Source organism: Mixophyes fleayi, chromosome 1, assembly GCF_038048845.1.
Source record: "Mixophyes fleayi isolate aMixFle1 chromosome 1, aMixFle1.hap1, whole genome shotgun sequence".
Taxonomy (NCBI): Eukaryota; Metazoa; Chordata; class Amphibia; order Anura; family Limnodynastidae; genus Mixophyes; species Mixophyes fleayi.
In genome coordinates, this window is record NC_134402.1 from 74152025 (window position 1) to 74174856 (window position 22832).

Below are 22832 nucleotides of genomic sequence, written 5' to 3' on the forward strand. Positions count from 1 at the left end.
CTTGAGCCAATGTTAGGGCTATGTCAATGTTAGCATTAGCACTATTAGTTTAAGGGTCAATTAGTATTTCCTTACTTCATTTTCTTACTATTAATAGGTTTTTTTTTGTATTTTATCCAATAGATCTACATAATTAAGCAGCTCATTTCAAAGAGAAGGACACACGAGACAATGGGTCTCTTGTTTTCCTAGGGCTATAGAGGGACTAAAATAGAACCTCATTTATGACCTCTGCTATCCAGGTTCCATTACTAGGACTTGAATGGTGGGTCTCTGTCCTAAAGGGGTGAAAGGGATGTGGCCTAAACTCTTGGCATTGTGATATGTGAGGCTCAATGTGTATGCTTGTCCTAGTGGCCACCATATGTGGGAACAATTTATTGTAGCTATTATCTATTGTAAAAGAGAAACCATGTCATCTCTTGAATAGAAATCTGACATTTGGCCTTAAAGTTTGATAGAAGGAATCCAGGTGGTTTATTGTAAACATTAACTTGAAATATCTGAATTGACAACCAATATTGCAGATAAACCAGAATGAGCACTATCTAACCATAAATCAAAGACCTAGAGGGTAAAAAGGTAACACTTATATTTACACGTTACTTCAAGTTCCGCAGTGCTTTATTTTACAGGCAACTTAGAAAGTTAAGCCAGACAGCAGAAAATGTGACCTTTTTGAAAAATAGAGGACTGGGTGTCTGAATTATACACAGGTCATCTGAAGGGAATCTGAGTGAGGGGATATATTTTGAAGCAAATAAATCATTGCATTTGCCTGGTTTACAGCATCTGTGATATCCAGGAAATATCCTCCTGTTTCTTTCTAAGAAATCTTTGAATATTCTACATGCTAAAATTATGAATAGAGATCACTGTACAGCTGTGATGTTTCATTAAATAGGGATCATGGATAAAAAATCACGGGGAGCACGGTGGCTAAGTGGTTAGCACTTCTGCCTTACAGCACTGGGGTCATGAGTTCAATTCCCGACCAGGCCTTATCTGTGTGGAGTTTGTATGTTCTCCCTGTGTTTGCATGGGTTTCCTCCACATGCTCTGGTTTCCTCCCACACTCCAAAAACATATTGGTAGGTTAATTGGCTACTAACAAATTGACCTTAGTCTGTGTGTCTGTCTGTGTGTGTTAGGAAATTTAGACTGTAAGCCGCAGTGGGGCAGGGACTGATGTGCGTGAGCTCTCTGTACAGCGCTGCGCAACTAGTGGTGCTATATAAATAAATGGTGATGATGATGATGATGTCACTATCCACTAATGTAAATTATTTACAATAACCCTTAAGCAACCAATAAGAAGCGTACTTTTATTTTGTGTTAACTTGAAATAATTTTTCATTGAGTTTATGAAGATATACAAGACAAACAGCAATAATTACTAGATACAATCTGTGACATAAATACATTATACAATTAACATTGCCTGCATATAAAACAAACACCTTAGAAAGACTTAATATATATACATATACTAAAGAGAGATGGGGTGGGGGGACCAAAGGGGAAGGGTAGGAGTTAGACATATCTAGAGGCAAACAGCGTATCAAATTGGTACATTTAGGTCCAACAATACTGAAAGGCTCAGAGAATCAGAAGATACAGCTCTTGAGTATTTAAAGCTGATGGTTTCCATCTCATAACTACTTTGGGTTTTGGTGATAATTTTATTGAGAGGTGTGAGTAGTGAGGATTTCCAATTCTGAGTTATTGTTGCCCTAGCGGCGATGAGTTTATGTCCAGTGACGTATTGGTTGTGTCGTTAGAGATAGGGAGTAAACAACTGTAGAAGTGCCACAGTGGGGAAGAGGAGATAGTGGATTTGGTGACCTGTGATATTAGATGGAAGACTGCAGCCCACAATGGTTGGAGTTTGGGGCATGTCCAGAAAATATGTACAAGTATACCAATCTCACCATATTCCCTCCAGCAATATTTCGATTCTGAGGGCCAGATTCTGATTATATGGCTTGAAATTCAACCGGTGTACAGTCTTGATCATTATCTACAAGGGGTTGATACACTTAGACATTTTATAAATATTTTGAAAGATTTTCTCCCAATCCTCCACTGAGACAGTAATCCCCAAATCAGTCTCCCACGTAGCCTGAACCGGCAGGTCACGAATGTCCACTGGTGATGTGTTGCAGATCACTTGCTATGGGTTACTGCACAGCCCCCTGTTTGATTTGTGTGATTGATGTACTTAATATGCAACCTATATTTGTGTATATCATTAATGTGTATTGGTTCCAGGACTGGGGAGGAAACAATCTGAAAACAATTAAAAAATAAATACACAGCATATATTATAAATGTACACTTTATTATTATCCACATCAGTAGACCAGTAGAGTACACATTTTGTACTCATACAAACATTAGGGGGTAAATTTACTAAGAATCGTGGAATTATTTTAAATTGCCACACATCACCGGCGGTTTAGTGCTCCAAATCGACACACACACTATAGGGTGGTTTGAGGCTGCGATGTAAAATGGCTGGCGGTGGGTGAAGGATTGTAAACATCTCAACCACTGGCGGTTTAGTTAAACCTGCCATCAAAAGACAGATTTTTTAATACCTGTTCCTGATTGGCTTGATAGCTCAAACATGCTGTTTGCGCTGTCTTTCCATTCAGAGCATAAGAGAAGCACCATTCACATATAAATTATGGTGCAATCATTATTTATTGATTAAGGGGCAAAATAAATTTAAAATTGACCTAAGGGGACAAATTTTATTTTCATTATATTATGGTGACAAAATTATTGTATTATTACATTATGGGGGCAATATGTAATGCCAAATTGTGCATCATAAATAATTATATCCATCATTAACAATGAAATAGCTTAACCTAGTTAATATAATTATTTATTCATATTTCCCCCATAATATAATACTATAATATTTTCTCCATAATATAATTTCAAATAAAATTTGCCCCATAAGTTACATAAGTTAATTATAAACTAATTTTGACATTTCTTTGTCTGCAGCGTCATGCCCTTTTCTGCGCAGACGCTGCGCGGCGGCACATAGTTTCTTTCCTGATAAAACTAAGGTGGGCCTGTGTACTTTAAATGCCGGGGCTGATTTTTAGTCCCAGTCCGGCCCTGCCTTGCAGAATATGCAGAATACAGTAATTCCTTGAATCACTTACAGATATGTCATGGTACAAACATGCTGTTCACTGTTTTATTTATTTACTTTTGCACTGCTACTTAATGGAACATAAAACAGCTACAAAAGTATACAAAAATGTGTCCTACATTTATATACTATGATGCCAAACTGACAATACAGTTTCAATGTTCATAAGAAGTAGTGGCATGTAATCTCATATATTATCCAACTGAATGAGAAAAATTCTAAAAATATGTTTTGCAAAAGAACTGCAGCTAATATAGCAAAAGTCTTAGGGTGAGAAAACTCAATTAACTTCCTTTGATATTTTTGTATGCATTTAATATAGCTTTGCTCAAGTCACCCAACTGAAGGACTTAATTACATAACACTTTATAAGGACTTGAAAACACATCAAAATCCATCCTATGTTTCACTTTAGCGATTTTATGCAATGATCATGCTTTTCATATAAAAAAAATTACAATAAACCTTCTCAGAATTGGATTTAGAAAGTAGTACTGTACAGATTAAAGAAAAGCTATGATTTTGAAAAAAAAAATCAATTTCCCACTTAAAAAGCTGCAGAGAACAGACAAAATGACAACAGGTCTAATGAAATTACACATGTAATACATGAAATAATCTTACATAGGTGAGTGGCAGAAAATGATTGTTATGGTATATAATTGACGATAATCAGTTGTGAAAAAATGAACAAGTTTCAGCAGGTGGGGGATTCTTTCTATGCAATACAGCCATCTGCTGGTCAGACTAATTATTACAATTTTTATTTCATATTTGAATTTGAATTTACATGCACTTTGCACTGAAATACATTAGCTAATAAATAATTATCTTTGAGCTATCTAGTTTAATTTAGGCAATACAAACAAGTATTGTTTGCTTTGTGTATTTTGGTGTAAATTGTGTACCCAAATGCAATTTTAAAAATTGTGTGCTCATTGCTTTGTTTGCATAGTTATTTGTCATGATTTGTCCCTGATAATGGCCTGATCTTAAGACAAACTAACTGATTCTAGAAATCAAACCTTCTTCACATAACTGGTATGTGTCTCCCAATACTCTCATCCCTACCTCTGTCTGCCAGGTGCCTCATTGCACCTAGTGGTGAGAGGGGTGGTAAACCTCATGGTTAGAGTCATCTCACCTTTTCCTGCTTCATAACGCAGTGCCTCCTCTAAAGTCAATGTCTCTTTTCAGGTTGTGAGTCCTTGCTGGGTCCACCATAGGTTGACTCTGGAACTAGTTACCTGACTTCAGAAACCACTTGTAGAAACACATATGCACACTTACATGTCACTTGGCTTATACACCGGATAAATTCTAAATAAACAAATGCAAACATTGGTAATGTTATCGGAACAATATAGTACAATGGCAATAACAATGAAATAAAATGAGGTAATGCTTGAACACGATTGTCAATATCATGCACAATGCAATAAAAGAGATCCCCAACCTTAACTGTCTCAAAGGTCCTACTGTGCATAAACTGGATTTATCATAGGGAATACCTTATGGTTATCTCTTTGGCCATATGTCCTCTTACAGTAAGCTATCCCATGCTGGCCATCAGTTTACTTTACTCTTAGAGACAGTGGCTCCTTCACACCTAACGTCCCCTCTAAGCCTAATCCCTCCTTCCTTAAACAGCTTTATTTTTTTTTCTTTTATTTTTATTCTTGGTTACATACTTTTCGCCCATAGTATTCTATTTCCTTTGGATTTGGGATTGTTTTCTGTATTACAACATTATTTATTATTGTCAATTGTTATTTGTAATATTTGTTTATTTTACATATTTTCATATGTGCTGTTTGTTGAGTATATTCTATTTTCTCTTTTTTTAGTTCTGGATAAAATAATAACAAAAAATGTATTAAAAAATATATTCAAGTATGATATATATTAGGTATTAGTTCAGCCTTAGTTGTTAATTGCTGATAGTTGTGCCACACTAGGCATTGTGTGCAAAAAGCAAGGACAAAAGGATGGTTCTATTGAAATGTTTACTGTCATGGATTCCGAGTCTCCACCCTGGATTTCATAGCAAATATTTTAACTTGAATGTTGTCACACAAAGTGGGATAAATAAGAGTTAAAATAAATGTGCTTCTTATATTTACCTTAAATGAGAATAGTTTTAATTGTAAGGTCTTGGACTCACTTGATTTAACAAGTGTGAGATATTCCTTTATTGAGTTCCATCTTTTTTCCTTACATCTGAGAATGCTCCTTCTATAGGAATCTATGGCAGGCCTGGTCAACCTGTGGCTCTCCAGGTGTTGTGAAACTATAAGTCCCAGCATACATTGCCAGGGGAAAACCAGACTATAGCTGACAGGGCATGCTGGGACTCGTAGCTTCACAACACCTGGAGAGCCAGAGGTTGGAGAGGCCTGATCTATGGGGTAGATTTAATTAGCTGCGAGGTACTGCCGAATATCGCCTCAGTGTCTGGCTAAGCACTTTGCAGGCTAATATGGCACAGAAATCTTTGTTCATTTTCCCTCACATCTTTATGGAACACGAGGGAAATTGAGCAGAGATTTATATCAAAACTCTGACACGATGTGTCTGCATGGACTGTTATCACAATGTGTCTGCGCAGACTGTTATGGAGACACGATATGTCTGCGTGGACGCAATGTATCTATATGGAATGCTATGGAGGCACAATGGGCCTGAGTCATAAAGGAGAACAAACCATAAAAAAGGAGTAACTTTGCACCTGGGCAAAACCATGTTGGATTGGAGGGGGAGGTAAATTTAAAATGTAGGGACAGATTTATAGTTAAAGTAGGGTATGTCCTAGATCAACTTTAAATTTCAGTGTAATAATGAAGCTATGAAGTATTTTTGTGCTAGATGAAAAAGCAGGTGTTTAACTGTGCAAAATAATAAACTCATTTGCACCTCTTACATTGTAACATGGTTTGTCCCAGAGAACATTTACTTCTTTTTATTCCTTTGTTTCTTTAATGACTCTGCCAGATGTATCACAGTTTTGATTGCTTGTTTCTTGTGAACGAAACAAGCTTCTTTTTCGCTCCTTTCAAAAGTTTGTAATATATATTTTACGTTATTTCAGCTGTGCCCCCATATGTTTTGGAGGGGGTTCCATTAAGGTATTGTATTGTTTCCTTAAAACTACAGCATATAATATATTGCTTTCTTAGCATTTTCCCAGGGGTGTAGCTCTGATTTTCTTACACTTTGACTTTATTTATCAGCAACACCTTAATAGTTCCACACATTCATCAAAAATGCACTTTCTTGGAAATTCCCTGTGGTCACTGCTATGAAGAGAAACTCTGTCTTCATTGTAACTCTTCATTGTTTTCAATACACTGATTTATTACTACTTCATAGTTTTAGACATATTGTTGGGATTTTATTAAGCATATATCTGTATAATATAGTTCACTGCAAGATTCTAGTAACAGTTCCAAGGCTGTGAAAAACTCTGCTTGATATTGTCAATATCTGGCTAATGTTATATTATCCGCATTCTGATGTTATCTAGGACATATAACCTCCTTGCTAATACTGTAAGCTGTTTCTATCACTTTATGGTTTTAGGTTGCAATTGGTTTGCAATACTTGTAAGATTGAAGGGCAGTCACTAAATGCCAAAAGTGACTACACTTCCAGGCCCTTTGCGAACTTACACACTGAATCTGGTTTTCCATCATACTCTATAAAATCCCAACCAATGTAATCAGACTTAATTTGGCACGGTAATTGTTTAGCAACCTAATCAAGATACAATGGTTGGTCAATCATTGCACCTTGGTTAGGTTGCTAAACACAGTGGGGCAGCACGGTGGCTTAGTGGGTAGCATTTCTGCCTCACACCAATGGGGTCATGATGGTCTGGAGATAAATGTGACAATGCGGATATGTCAGAGCGCTGAGGCAGGTCCAACAGGTAAGTGATAGCTCTAGATAACAAAAGAGAGCAACAGTGTATGGGGTGCTGCTGCACTGAGGTTCTGCTGAACAGGATGGCGCTGGAGTAGGATCGGAGGAGGGGCACAACAGTCTGCAGAGAGACAGCAGTGTCTTGACTGCGGAAGTGATACAGAAGTACACAGAAGAGTAACAGGCTGTTAGATGGTGAAGCGCTGATGTTCTTATGAGCTGGAAGCCCTGGAGCAGATGCTCAACGATCTGCAGCTTGGTTACTGAATCCAACGAATAACGAGGTGGAAGCAATAAACAGGCACCAGAGGGGGAGTCGTCCTAAGATCTGGCACTTTAGTAGGGAGGCAGGTGCTTTAAAAAGTGCTGACAGGCAATAAGCCAATCAAGTGAATGCAGAAAGTTTTGAAAAGACCAGATGTCCGCATGCTCAGTTCAGACCAGCAAGTGAATGCAAGGAGTGAAAACCAAGGGAAATAGGTATGAACACAGACCAGAATGAATGGTTAACTGGTGAGATGTGTGAATCTGTGTGTGTATGTTAGGGAATTTAGACTGTAAGCTTCAATGCGCAGGGACTGATATGAGTGAGTTATCGGTACAGCGCTGCGGAATTAGTGGCGCTGTATAAATAGATAATGATGATGATGATGAGGAAGTCTTAAGACAATTATAAACACTAATATTTTTGATAATTGGTCATATTTTGAGAAATGCCATATGTGAGAATATGCTAAATTACTACTGTCATAGTGAATTTGATTAATTCAACCATGCACAATTAACAGTTAACAAGAAAGGACAAGTCAGTCATGTCACTATGAACTTTACCAGGCACTTATCTGTAAAAAAGTAAAAAAAAATCTTGCAAAGGAGTTGGTGCATATTTGTATTCCTGGTACCTTCTATAGTAAGTCTACCCAAACATCGGGGGTACCGTTCTTTTCAGAAGACTTGTAGCTTGTCACGGAATTGCAGAGATGCCCGCTAACCGGTATTGGCACAACTGAACAGGGAAGCGCAGAGTCTAACGTACCCCTGGTATTCACCAGAGACCCCCGCAAGGGGGTTTGGGCTTAGCTGCAGAGGGTACGCAGGGCACAGCTCTCCAAGACAGTCACCGGTGTAGCGACAGTAGTAGACATGCGTAGTCAGGCAATCCAGGTAATAGCCAACCGAGCGGTGCAGTACACAGGGAGGATCCAGAGAGAAGTCAGGTCAATCCAAATAGTCAAACACGCTGGGCAGCGAGGTACCAAAACGAAACACAGGAGAATAGTCACAGGAGGCCGAGTCAGAACCGAAGAACACAGGATCAGAAGTACAGGAAACGCTGGAGCAGGAGTGAACCAATACTCTGGCACTAGACAGGTGTCAGAGGCTGCTTTATATACCATTAGGTGCCTCCTGATTGGTTTAGGGAGATTTTGGCGGACGGGAAGGCAGAGATAGCGTCCTGCTGCTAGGCAACGGGATGCGGCTGCCGAGAAGGTGCAGGCGTTCGTCTCCTGCACCAGGTGTCAGTGCAGAGACGGCGTCTGACATAGCTATTCAGAAATGTATGATAATCCATGCTATACAAATGTTTTCCACATGCTTGTTTGGTAAATATAGGAAAGAAAATGCTATTTTGCACTGCTGTGCCACTTTCAAGAAACTACTGTACATTACAGGCTTTGGCTAGAAAGATAAGTGACCCTCTCATTTGATGCTGTAGGCTGTCTAGATTGCAAAATGGTACTGATATTACTACATATTTTATGTATTTCATTAAAGACTGTGCATACACGCAAATAAAATATGCATTTGTCATTTTGAAGAGCAGATTTTATTATAAACCTAATAATATAACTCGTGTAGAATCCTGCTTGTTGTTGTTTTGTTAAAGTGGGTTGGTGAAAGAGCAAGAACCACAAAGTATTTATTATTGGTGTTTAGAAATAAAACTTTCTTGCAATGGAAATAAAAATATCTTTTGCCCATGTAGCGTAGATTTTCTTTACAGTGCCAGGAGGTATAAGCAAGCAAATGGTATTTTCTAAAAATTCAAAGTCTTCTGAAAACTAAAAGGTATCAGTTGTGGGTGTACCACATAACCAAATTACTGATATTGATGCTGGAGTGTGACCAGCCCAGATAGTGTCAAAATAAGCTCAACATAGGGGCGAGAAAAGTTTCAATAGTGAAGGAGTCAAGGAAATCCTGAAAATATGAGCTGTTGTGAACCAACTTATTGCATTTCACTTTTTTCAAATTTTATTTATGTCATCATTCATGGTTGCCAATATTTCAATGTAATTTTAGAGTCACTTTGCATTTGAACATGTCTAAAGCTATACACTCGAGATGGGCAAACAATACTATTGTGATCAACATTCCCTAACCACCAGATATGGTTTCAAATATGCTGTTTAAAACCGGCGGTTTAGTCAAAATCGCCAGAAAAATGGCAGTTTTTATATACCTGCTTCTGATAGGCTAGACAGCTCAATAGAATGTCATTCATAACATAAGAGGAGGCAATGGAAATGGGCGTGAACGTTTGAAGGTATGATCTGATCACCTGAACGTTTGAAGGTATGATCTGTTTCCTTCTTGTCCTAGTCCTATTCCTTATCAGAACTGGTCGCTGCCTGATACCCAGAGCTTGGTACCCTGTTCAACAACCACCCTCTCAGATTGCTCATGCTCTAAACCAAGTAGGATAGACCACTCTTTTTGTAAAATAATACAATTTGAGAGCATGAAACCAGCTTCATGCAGACAGAAAAACTTGGCATCGCCAAGAAAGCTTAATATCGGTATAATATAGTTTAGTATGTTTTGTAGTCAGCTTAGTATGTTCTGTGAATGGCAGAATCAAGAGCCATACTCGCTTCGCCCAGGAGATCATGGTTGGCTATGCGACACAACAAAGTCAACATCCTAGAATAATACGAACATATTTTTGAGTAAGATACAGTGTGAAGAGGCACCTGAAAGAGGTAGAAGACCACTTACCTGCTAAACAGTGATGGACAGGTAGGCAGTGGCAAATCCTTATGGCCCTGGCTCAAACAAATCTGAAAAGATTTGCTATGATTCAATCAGAGGCACCACGGTGAGCTAATTGAAGCCGGACATGTGCATTTTGAATTTACTTGCCACGGCAAATCAATGCAGGCTTGCTCGAGAGGCACAAGACTTTGTAGTCAGGTTGAGGACTCTGAGGAGGCAGCACCAGATACAGGAGAGGTGCAGAGCAGCAGAGGGGGACAAAAGAGCTTTTAATTAATGTGCCCCCTGCTTGCCCAGATGAGGACAGCTAGAACATGTAGCAACCTGCTATGTTTGTTTCTCTTCATACCACCAGGTCCTGGTCAGCCACTGCCACACATTCGTGCACTAGGCCCATGGGCACCAGCTTAAACTGAGGCTTAGGCCTGTGGCACCAGGATATTCAGGCTTTAGGCTTGTGGCACTAGGATAATCAAGCTGTAGGGCTGTGGGTAACAGTGTGCTCAGGCTATAGGCCTGTGAGCACCAGGCTGTAAGTTGGATTAAATCCAATGGACGCTATCACATTGAGCACTAGGCCCATGCCTCCAAGTTCAGGCGTTAGGCCTGTTGCACATTAGGAGTCTTGTCTTTGCTGTTTTTTCTGTTATTTTGCTTATTCTCCCTGCCAGTGTCCTCTTTCATTCTCTCATTCACTGGACCGCCATGGATATCCACAATACGCCAGGGAAAATTGGGTGTGCTCCATTCACTTGAGGCCATGCCCTGCATAAAGTTTCCTGCTGAGATCACTGTTTTGCAAAACTATAATTCAGTGGTTTTCCTGCCCTACTTGAGGTACAGTATTGGTAGTTGTGTACAGTGCTGCTAAAGCCCATTTTGTTGTTACCTGAAAGTCTCCCTGTACCCTTATTTAAATAGAAGCCATTAGTCAGGCCCACTGGTTAGGAGCCATTTTTAACCATAGACTCCACAGTCAAAAGAAGAGGGTGAGTATCCTCTGTTTTGTGATGCTTTTGGCATTTGTGTGACAATCTTTTCTGTGTGCTAATATCTTTAGCCCCACCCTCAGCCCAGAACATACACAAGGTACTGAAGAAGGGTGTAGATACCCCAGTCCAGCTGAATACCTTAGACATTCACCTTTCCTTTCCATTTTTCTTCCCTTTCCCTCCACTACCACTTTGTTATTATTATTATTATTATTATTATTATTACTACCATTTATTTATAGCGCCACTAATTCCACAGTGTTGTACAGAGAACTCACTCACATCAGTCCCTGCCCCATTGGGGCTTACAGTCTAAATTCCCTAACACACACACAGACAAACAGACACACACATACTAGGGTCAAATTGTTAGCAGCCAATTAACCTACCAGTAAGTTTTTGGCGTGTGAGAGGAAACCGGAGCACCCGGAGGAAACCCACGCAAGCAGAGAGAGAACATACAAACTCCTCACAGATAAGGCCATGGTCGGGAATTGAACTCATGACCCCAGTGCTGTAAGGCAGAAGTGCTAACCACTTAGCCACTGTGCTGCCCCTACCACTTCAGAATAACCACTCAGTGAAGAAAGAAGATTTCCTTTCACAGAGTGAGATTATTGGAAATATATAAAGGGATAGCGAGGGCACATTCTTAAGAGCATTTTTTGATGTGCTGAAAGCTAGAAAGCTATTTTAACAATGCAAAATATTTCAAATTTGGAGCAGCCCAGCTGGTGGTCTTCAGGTCTCGTCCTATACTTTGAATAGAACCTTTTTTGCTCCTTCATATTGCACTTTGGATGAGATGCGAATTTCCAGTCACACTCCAAGCAGTGTATTTAAAATCTTAACACACAAAAGTGCTGCTGGTAATAGAAACTGTTCTCATTTCTCACGCTCATAATTCACATAAGTCACAAATGAGGCAAAACCAAGCAGTTTTTAGGAGAAAAACTGAAACATGTATTTTATTGAAAGGGGTGGTACTAAAGTGGACAGAACTTTCATGTGACATTTGTCATAACAACCTGCATAGCATATATTAGTCTTCAAATATAAACATAATATTTAGGACTTGCTGTTCATAATATAATAGTAGGCATGGATAAATGGAGGGTACAGTAGTCCGTTTTGTTCAGTGAAACATTATTTAAATGAAGCAGCGTACACTATTCATACAACAGCAATAACAGGAAATTGTTCTTTGAAACATTTCATCACTAAATATTTTAAATCTAGCATATACCACTGTCCTTGAAGAGTGGCATTAGCAGCATGTAGAATGGGATTCATGCAAAATCCCCAGCTTGTGCCTAAATTCTGGAATATTCATATGTAGGACAATTTTTTTAAATGACTCTGAAAAAGAAAATTAAATAATAGGGGTTAGAATTTGCAAGACAATTTCAGGAAACAATATGCAGGTAAAGCAATGTGTATTGTAGTGAACATTGCACCATTGCACAGAGGGCCTGAGTCATTAAGGAAAGTAAGGCAAAAAAAGGAGTTAATGTTCACCGGGACAAACCATGCTGCAATGCAAGGGGTGCAAATTAGTTTATTATTTTGCTCATAAGTTAAATACTGGCTAATTTATCATGTAGCACACAAATACTTGATAGCTTTATATGTACACTGGAATTTAAAGTTAATCTAGGACATGCCCTATCCCACCTATAAATCTCTCCCCACATTTTACATTTACCACCCCCTCCAATGCAACATGTTTTTGCCCAGGCACAAAGGTACTCCTTTTTTATGCTCTCCTTAATGACTCAGGCCCAGAGTGTTATTTTGTGATTTGTCGCAATGTAGCACAGGTCATCCACTTAATTCTTAGCCACAGTGGGCTGTTCACTAAAAAAACTGTGTTTCATCTTTTTTTTTTTAAATCCAGTATTTTTATTGAAATTTTTTAAGATATAAACATACTAAACAACAAAAAGAAAAGAAAAACAATCGCATACATATCGGAATTAAATGACGGAATTTACAAGATTACATTAAAGCATAATAATAATAAATGTGCTATATTCATTCAGGATCATACATCGTAAATGCTTATACATAAGTATGTTACACATGCAGGGTTTATTACATGGACTCAGATACTTATTATAAGAACTGCGGTAGCCATACATTTAAGTAGATAGAGCATCTGTACTAGATAACATAGGATAGAATGGAGACTCTAACCATCTGTACCATATATTCTCAAATTCCTTCAGAGCCTGTCTGCTAGTATAAACAAATCTCTCGTGCCTTATGGTGGTATTGACAGTGCCTTCCAATTTTTAACCATGGGACTCGTCGGGGCCAACCACAGCCTCGCTATACACACCTTAGCCAACATCAATAACTGTGAAATGTACATTTTTGTCAGTTTATTAACTTTCCCCTTCAATCGGAGCCCAAAGAGACAAGTGGCCGGTGAACTAAGAGACACTTCAATTCCAGTAACCTGAATACATCTCCTGATCCTTCACCAGAAGATTTGTATACATGAACACTCATATAGAAGGTGCCAAAAGTTAGCATTGATTGAATTGCATTTCGGACAGTTAGGGGTAGCATCCGGGCGAAATTTTGCCAATCTAATAGGGGTAAAGTAGGCCCTGTGTAAGATAAACACCTGTATTTGTTGAAATTTTAATGATGAAGTATAACCTTTAGTACTGTCTGTAACCATTTCCCACTCCTTATCTGATAAAGGGCCAATATCTATTTCCCACTGATTCCTCAAACCATCCAAATCAACTGCAGTGGATTCATACAGAAGACATGAATACATTCGAGAGATCAGACCTCTATAACCCAAGGCCTGTAATTGTTTCCTCAGTGGATCCACCCCAAACACCAAAGTCTCCCCTTTAAATTGTGTGTTTAGGGCGTGTCGTAACTGAAGGTAAGAATAAAACATTGTTCTGGGTACAGAGAATTCCCCAACCAACTGTTCGAAGGATTTAAGTACATTTGTATCATAAAGCTGACCTACCGACACCACACCCAACCGAGACCACTCCCTGGCCCTCTTCACTGTATTCAACTTCTCAAATTTCTTGGCCCCCCAGATAGTAGTATATGGATCAATGTCAGTTTGTTTCATTATTTTATTACAGATTGTCCAAATCTTAACTGCCTGAATCAGGAGCGGAGGAGCCCGCATACCAAGCCGCCCCGCCAGCAGTGACTGTAAGGGAGTGTGATTAGAATTAAATTGGTGTACCAACACCCAATGTAGCTCATGGTAATCGGGGTCTGAAACCCATGCCTTAAGATGGACCAATTGAGAGGCAAAATAATATAATTTCAAGTTAGGAAGTGCAAATCCACCAGAAGATCTGGATCTATACAGCGAGCTGAGCTTGACCTTAGCCCTTCCCCCTCCCCAAAGCAATGAAATCAAATAGCTATCAATGCATCGGAAAATGGAGGGTGGAATATATACAGGTGACTGCTGGAGTATATATAAAAACTTTGGCTGCACCATCATCTTAATTAAATTTATCCTACCGGAGACAGAAAGTGGGAGCTTCTTTCATACATGAGTTTTTTCTTTAATGTATTTGATCTGGGGCCGCAAATTAAGTTCTACATATTCAGTGGGGGTATTAGAGATCCATATTCCCAAGTATTTGAATTTCGATGCCCATTTTAACTGTAAGCCTTCTGGCATTGTCACGGGACACTCCCATCCCAGAGGGAACACGCTAGATTTATTCCAATTAATTTTTAGGCCGGAAAAAGACCCAAATCCATCAACCACCCGCAGCAAATGTTTTAGGGAAGTGTCGTGATCTGAAAGGAACAACAGCATATCATCTGCATATAATGCCACCTTATCCTCTCTGTGCTCTGATCTAAGTCCCACAATTTCTCTATCATGCCGGATCTTACAGGCCAGCGGCTCTATTGCTAATGCAAACAGGGCCGGAGACAACGGGCATCCCTGTCTAGTACCCCGCTCTAATTGAAATTGTTGAGAAAGATGCCCATTGACACAGACCCGCGCCACTGGATGTGAATACAAAAATTTAACCCATTTTATAAATTCCGGGCCCACTCCAAATCGGGACAATACCTCCCACAGGTATGGCCACTCCACCGAGTCAAACGCCTTGGCTGCGTCCAAGGACACCACAACTTCGCTCTCAGTAGAGGGTGACCGCACCAGCAGGAGAGTATACAGCCTTCTAAGATTGATAGACGTGGACTTGCCCGGCATAAATCCCGTCTGATCCGGATGAATTAATTCCATTAATTCCAGCACCACTCTACTTAACCTCAGAGCCAGTAATTTTGCTAGAATCTTAACAGCATTTGACAAAAGTGAAATCGGGCGGTAGGACTCAGGGTACAACGTGTTTCATCTTTTACATAAATAGTAGTCTAGCATGCCCTTTGCCTTATACATATTTGTATTATATCTGAAAGGGCTGATTGATAGCCATAGCTCAACACAATGCAAATATAAAATGGAGAGTGAAAATCGGGAAGTGATTTCACAGAGAATTGTAGAGACACACCATCACAGGATAGCATATAATGGTATAAGACATGACAGAACAAAAGAGCTTTGCTAAGTATAGTTAAGTTGCACATAAATACTCACTAGCACAAGAATTCCAATATATATATATAGCTCTCCAAAAAGGACATATTTACTGATTCCTCCACTTGTCCCATCTCATGCTTACCAGCACTTATACCAATCTAGTCCACCTCCCACAGTTTCACTATCAGTGACCCTCCAGGAAGGAAGTGAGCTGGTAGTGGTTAGTGCTCAGTCAGCTGTCCGTCCCTTATAGGTTCACTATCATTGAGGCAAACAATCAACAGAGCTTTAACTATTGTGAGCTTGTCTCCTAGAGATTCACTGATAGCTTGAAGAGTGCAAAGGTTAGCCTATTATTAAAGCTCTAGAAGTGCCTGCTGTACGGGCCAGAGGGTCTCGGTCCAAAATCTAAGCAGGGCCATTAACCTACCCTCACATTAAACAGCTCAGATGACCAACATAAATACACTTTATTTTGTTTATCTATTTTACACTGTTTTTCCTTTCTTTTAAATCAGCTTTATTTTACTTTTATTTATTTTTTTATGTAAACCCATTGTTAATCTTAATTATACCAGAAATACCAGTTTTTGTTGATGGTCCTATAAATAGTTATCCCTCTATACATAATACACCACCCATTATAAACGGGATTATACAAAGGAGCTGAATGGTTACAGAAAAGGTTATAGAAGAGGAGCTGAAATCAGGGATGTTAATAAGTGAGCAAATGAAGAAAACATTTGTGTGAAAGGGAGAACACACACAGCCAAATACATAAGGAGATTACTAAATACAGAAATCATTAAAACTTTGGGCTAGATTTACTAAGCTGCGCGTTTGAAAAAGTGGGGATGTTGCCTATAGCAACCAATCAGTTTCTAGCTTTCATTTATTTAGTACTTTCTACAAAATGACAGCTAGAATCTGATTGGTTGCTATAGGCACTTTTCAAACCCGCAGCTTAGTAAATCTAGCCCTTAGTCTTTATTAATATCAATTAAGCAATGGATAATTACAGTCTAATAAATGTGTGCTTAATATCCCCATTGTGTTCCATATACTGTGGTGACAGCTATGAATAAAACACAACAACTAAATATACTTTAAGTACTACACTATCCTTTACTTTATCCTACATCTGTTTCAGTGATACAAAACTCCCTCATTATGTACTCAAATTAAATTGGTACAAGAAGCTACATTGTAAAGTCAGTGAGTAGGTTGATTATTATTGGGTACACAGATGATCATGCTACGAAATGCTAACAAAATAGCACAGATTCAAAGGATTAAAGATCAATAATGGCAAAGGGACACAATGAAACAATATCAGACTTAATAGAAAATAATGTAAGCATCAAGCAAGCATTACCAAGAAGAGGCCAACAGTATGCGGAATTGGGCAATAGTCTTACATACTTAGTTATTATTGCATGTACAAGCAGCCATATATATATATATATATATATATATATATATATATATATATATATATATATATATATATATAAATATAAATTACAGCAGTTATTTAGCAATTGATCAATCACATATTGTATATACATGATTGGTCAATGCCCTGCAAAAACCCTTTGAAGGAAATATAAATGTACATGCCTTGTATGACTTGCATCGATCTGTTCCTGTAGTGTAATTAGTAAGTCAATATTTATTTGAATGTCTTTTGTAAAATAGCTATGAACAATGTCATTATTATTTATTTATAACGCATGTTTCTCACAAAAGGACTCAAAATATTTTACATTGTTGCAGAGGATGAGGCAGCCATCTTGGGTTCATATTATTGTGGAAACAGGTCAACCTACCAGCGGTTATCCTAAACCGGCGTACCGGGAGGAAATCCACACAAACATGAGGAGAACATACAAACTCTACACAGACAGGGTAATTGTGGGAACCGAAACAATGACCCCAATCATTAAGATTATTAGATTAATGGGGGGTCTGTTAGATAAAGATTCAGAATCAGATTGTAAAATATTACAGTGTCTACCAATGACACATTTGATTTGTTGGTTTTGCCAATTATGCTTCCTAATGAGTCTGTTAATGTAATTGTCAAATCTTACTCTAGGTGATAACTAACTATGATTGGGTTTCATTAAAGTGGAATACGCATTGCAAAAGGTGTGCTTAGCATACCCCCTTTTATGTTAATCTCATATGGAATTCATTGGCTTTTTTTGTTGAATTAAAGGAGAAAAAATCCTCTTAAGTCCTATTGTCCCTTTTAAATGGTGTAGGATGATAACTATTCAACAACATATTGACAATAAAAGATTTGCAATACGTAGATTTGTAATAAACCATTTAGTGACTTCTAGATTTTGAGATCCAAAAAGGCAGTCTGCCTTTTTAAAACCTCATTTATCAATTTAAAGTTTGCAGAAAAAGCGGAAACAAATTCCAAAAAATCTGTAATGGAACCAATACAAAGTTACAAAGATATCATCATCATCATCATATCTTAAGCATAATAGAATGAAAGGCTGAGAATTCTTGCATGAATTCAGCAAATACTATCTGGTCCACCCCCCAGTCCAGGAATAAATGTGTTTATGTTTGGGCACATGAACTACCCATTGTAGTTACACTGAACTAGCGGCACAACATTAAACAAAATAGAGGCGTGTAAATTTCTAAAGCCCATATAGATATACCACTGGGAAAGACAGTGCATATATGAACTGTATCTCTGTTTCTCCATATTAATAAACTGTGTGAAGAAATACTTCCGTCTTAATAAACATAGAGTGAAGGAACACAATCTATGTTAATAAACAAGATGGGAAGGAACAGTTCTCCTTGTTAATGAACTAGGAGTAAAGGGACACTTTCCATATTGGAAATAGCCTGTGTATGCAGACTGTGTATAATAGACTGTGTATGAAGGAACAGTTCTTAGCGTTAAAGCTGCAATCCAACATACTCATTTTGCTTAAACAAGTATTATAAAAGCTACATTTTATTCTCTTCTCTTTTGGTACAGATTGAAATCCATATAAATGTAGCTGTGCATGTTTTGACATAAGTAATTTTGGTACATTGATTACTGAACTGTGCTTTCTGTGAAAGAGAAAAAGATGATGGCAGGAGACAAGGGAGGGGAAAATAACAGTGTCAGCTATGGAAAATGGGTGAAAAATAAAATTTAGATATACAACGGAAAGTGAGTAAGATGACAAAGACTGTAGCTCATTACTACAGGAGGAGAGAACCAGAGATAAAAGTCAACAAAATGACACATTGGTGCAAGAGAGCATGAACAGTCAAAGCAAGTAGATGGGTAAAGACTATAACAAAAATACTGCAAAAGAAGGAATGACATTATTTTAAAAAAGGAAACTGGCAAAGTCATTTAATAATGCACCTGGGCTACTTTTGGTAAGCAGAACTGGCGCTGCGGGATGAATATACTTTGTAAACACTTAATCTGAAAAGAGCAACTTAATAGCTGTTTAAGAGGAAAGTAAACATCTTACATATTTGTATGTTGAACAATCCAGTCTGTAAATTCTGTTACTCTTGTGTAAACTCCCGGCTTGTCTGGCTGAGCACAACCTTCTCCCCAACTTGTAATACCAATTAAATACCATGTTTTGTCAATTTCACAGGCTAGTGGGCCACCGGAATCCCCCTTCAAATAAATTAAAATATAATAAATATTAAAATATACAAACACACACATATATATATATATATATATATATATATATATATATATATATATATATATATATAAAATAATGAACGAGAACCATATTTTTAGAAATTAAAAAAATATTACTAATCATTCATATAGAGTACAAATGCCTATTGAGATTTAAATCCAGCATAAATCATACATAACGGGTAGGAGACAGCTCATAGTGACTGTATACAAAACAGAAACCTTTCTAGCGGCTAGTATAAAAGCAGAGGCCACGGGAGAATGCATATCCCGTTTTGGTAATTATCAGAAAAAAACAGACTGGACTTTGGTCACCGCTTTACAATACAGAGATCCTCCAAGCATCAAGACCCCAGGAGAAAGTAACTCCATACTGCAAGAAGGAGAGTTACGAGCGCAGAACTGATCCCTGCAGTGGAACGCACAGGCGCCTGTGCGTTCCAGAAGAAAACAGGAAGTGAGGCGTCTGGAGCGCTCCTGCGTTCCAAGAGCACGGGGAGAAAGCCGCTGGGCCGCAGCCACCACGAGCGCTACGATCCAGAATCTGGAGCAGGAGCCAACCTGCCCACCCAAGGTACCCTGTACACATAACTGCTCTTTTTAGAGCATTTCAGCAAAAAACGCTAACTGTCACATATACACTCACAGCATACACCACATATATCTGTCCTGTTAGCATTAACTCCCCACATATCCTCCCCTCATCCACCTATACATATTTATACCTAATACACACAAACCACATCTCCCTTTTAAAAGGGAACACATCCAAATTTCCTTTTAAAATAAAGCTTGCACTACCCCCTCACCCTCCAGTAACACAATATACTATTCCAGAGAAGCAAGCAAATAATTAGCAGATTTACTGCAAAGCTCTCACCCTAGAGGCTTAAACCGGGCACCGTAATACCACTGCCCGCCCCCCCCCCCCAAGAGTATACTACTCTGCATACCCATATAGTCGCCCCAGTATACACGGCAAAAGAGCTATAAACTAGGCAAAACAGCTATAAACATAACTGCAAAAGGAGCTATAAACATCTCCCACTCTAAAAGAGCCACCTGACGGCCGATATCGTGTATACTGTCTCGCCTCTCTCTCTTCTCCCCCCCCCTCTCTCCCTCCATATCCCCAGTTTATCTCCCCACAGGTCGCGCCACGGAAAAAACAAAGAAGCAACCAATTATGTTGACTGTAGACACAACAAACCTCTTCAGATAGCAAGTATACAAAACAGACTCCAATCTGGTGCATAATGCATAAAGCAGCCTGTCAATCTGGTGGGCACTATGTAGGGCAATACCTCACTCCATAGTCTAGAATATAAAGCAAACTTCCAACCAGATTGGAAGTACACAAAGCAGCCCTCCATTCTGATTGTAAGTGTACAATACACATGTTCCCATTGTGATGACTAATAAATCAAGCAGACCTCAAATTGGATGACTAGTATAAAAACAAATTTTGCTAGCTTTAGGAAAAGCCACTGGAAAATGATAATTTATATAAAAATATCTAACTTTAGTAAATATCAGAATGATATGAAACATACATTTAATTGGTGACCACAATATAAGACATTCCCCCAGCCCAGTATATGCTGCAGGTCTTATCTACTCCTTATTGCTTAGGGAAGTGTTGCCAAGTAAGCCATTATTTAAAGCTGGTAGCACCCAGTACTTCCCAATATCTGATTGTTCAGGCCGTACACAAGTTCCCCCTGTACCACTTTGATCGTGGCCCTGACTGAACTTTTTAATTAAGTAGTGCTGTCTGTAATGTAGTTTCTATCACACAAAACAATCAGACTACACAAATAGTTTTTTACAATCATATTTCAACAAAACAATATCATATCTAAGAGACACAACACCTGTACTAAACATCTTACAGTACTACACATGAAAAGATTCATATATGTGGTGCACAGTGAATGGTAGCTTAATGTGAATAAGTATCCCACAGCACAATTGAACACTAGGGATAGGAGCCACATTAAAACAAGATATAGACATTGACAGAGATCAAATAGACTTCAACATAAAAACATCAAATATATTCTTTATATAACTATTTAATAATCCAAAATACATGCTACCTACATACACAAGGCACAGTGATGGGAACTAAATTCACCCTCAGTTATGCCAACTTCTATATAAACACATGGTAAAAAAAACTACATATATTGAGACAACCCATACATACAACACATAATACTCTGGAAAATATACATACATTACATATTTCTCATATGGGAAGAAACAGAATCAAAACTCAATGTATTCATTAAACACATAAACCAAAACAGACTAAACAGCAAATTCACAGAGGAACACAGCCCCACTAGCATCAACTTGTTAGGCATAAAGTTGTGCACCGAAAATACAAGCAGCCATTCAAAAACTTACTACAAACCCTACAAACTAAGTGGAATTATATAAACTGAAAACATTCAACCCAAATGGTATTAACACAGACATATACCTATGGAGTTTCTACTAATTTCAGTGAACCTGTTTGGTCCCCACTGTTAATTTTAGTACCCATTTCATCAATTAACTCTAAATTTCATATTTGAAAAATTCCCAATTAATAAATGTATTAGTGACAAACAAATAAAAATGTTTTTCTAATCTGAATTGGTGGAGGACCTAGTATTGCTAGAGCACACAGACACTTGCCCCCACTAAGTGCATTAGTAAATATGTAACCCAAAGATAACTTCAAAATCTTGCATTTCCATGTCCCTAAGAAATGTTTGTACATGTGAGGGAAACCTTGTCTTTCCATAAAATTTTGTGACAACCAGAGTAGAATAGCAGCATATTATTAGTACTATTATCCTTTAAGGCATAAATGAGGTCTAGGGTATCTCATCCTTTATTAATATTGCAACTTTAACAGTGTTTACCAGTTATGTTGAATCCAGATCATTAACTTACCTTACATGAGTCAATCTGGCCCTGTTTGTATCCCGCACACAGAACTTTATCACTTATCTTTTCTTTTCTGTAGCTTTCTTGACATTCTTTACTTGCCTTTGGAGGTACCTCTGCCTTCTGGAGTACATCCGCACTACTGCCTGATAATTAGTTGGAAACAAAGTTTTCAAATAACACTGGGGATGTGATTGTGTATCAAGGTGGCATGTCTAGCACTTATGAAGCACTAGTACACCCCTAACAATTTCCTCAAAAACCTTCCTCAATTATTAGTGGGACACATCTCACAACTGTTCTGGAGTCGGGACAAAAGTCCTGACTGGTGGAATGGCTAATCAGTTTAGAGATGAAACCAAGACAGTTGGGAAGTATGGTAAATGTAATATGTTTACGTTTAAGGTATCTGTTCAGCTGTCCGTTTAATATATATTTGTGTGATGATGACACTTTAATACTGAGATACACAACAAAACTCATGAGGTGGTTGAAAGGTTGTGAAAGGACAATTTAATGGTGTTTACTCAAAAAAAGACAGATTGTCTGCACTCTCCATGT

General features: G+C 38.3%; 1 protein-coding gene across 3 annotated transcripts in view; it reads right to left on the reverse strand.

The window, feature by feature from the left end:
- Positions 1-12021: 12021 nt before the first annotated feature.
- The window catches only part of KLKB1 (kallikrein B1), a 56413-nt gene continuing 45602 nt past the window's right edge, over positions 12022-22832 (reverse strand). For 2 of the 3 annotated variants that reach the window (XM_075196712.1, XM_075196703.1), the window contains 3 exons: positions 22278-22417; positions 19144-19298; positions 12022-12441 (listed from right to left, as the gene is read on the reverse strand). In XM_075196712.1, the coding sequence (XP_075052813.1) occupies positions 12432-12441; positions 19144-19298; positions 22278-22417 (305 nt within the window). In that variant the 3' untranslated portion in view covers positions 12022-12431. Of the gene's footprint in view, positions 12442-19139; positions 19299-22277; positions 22418-22832 lie in introns of those variants that run through there. The other variant, XM_075196720.1, reaches the window with a different exon arrangement.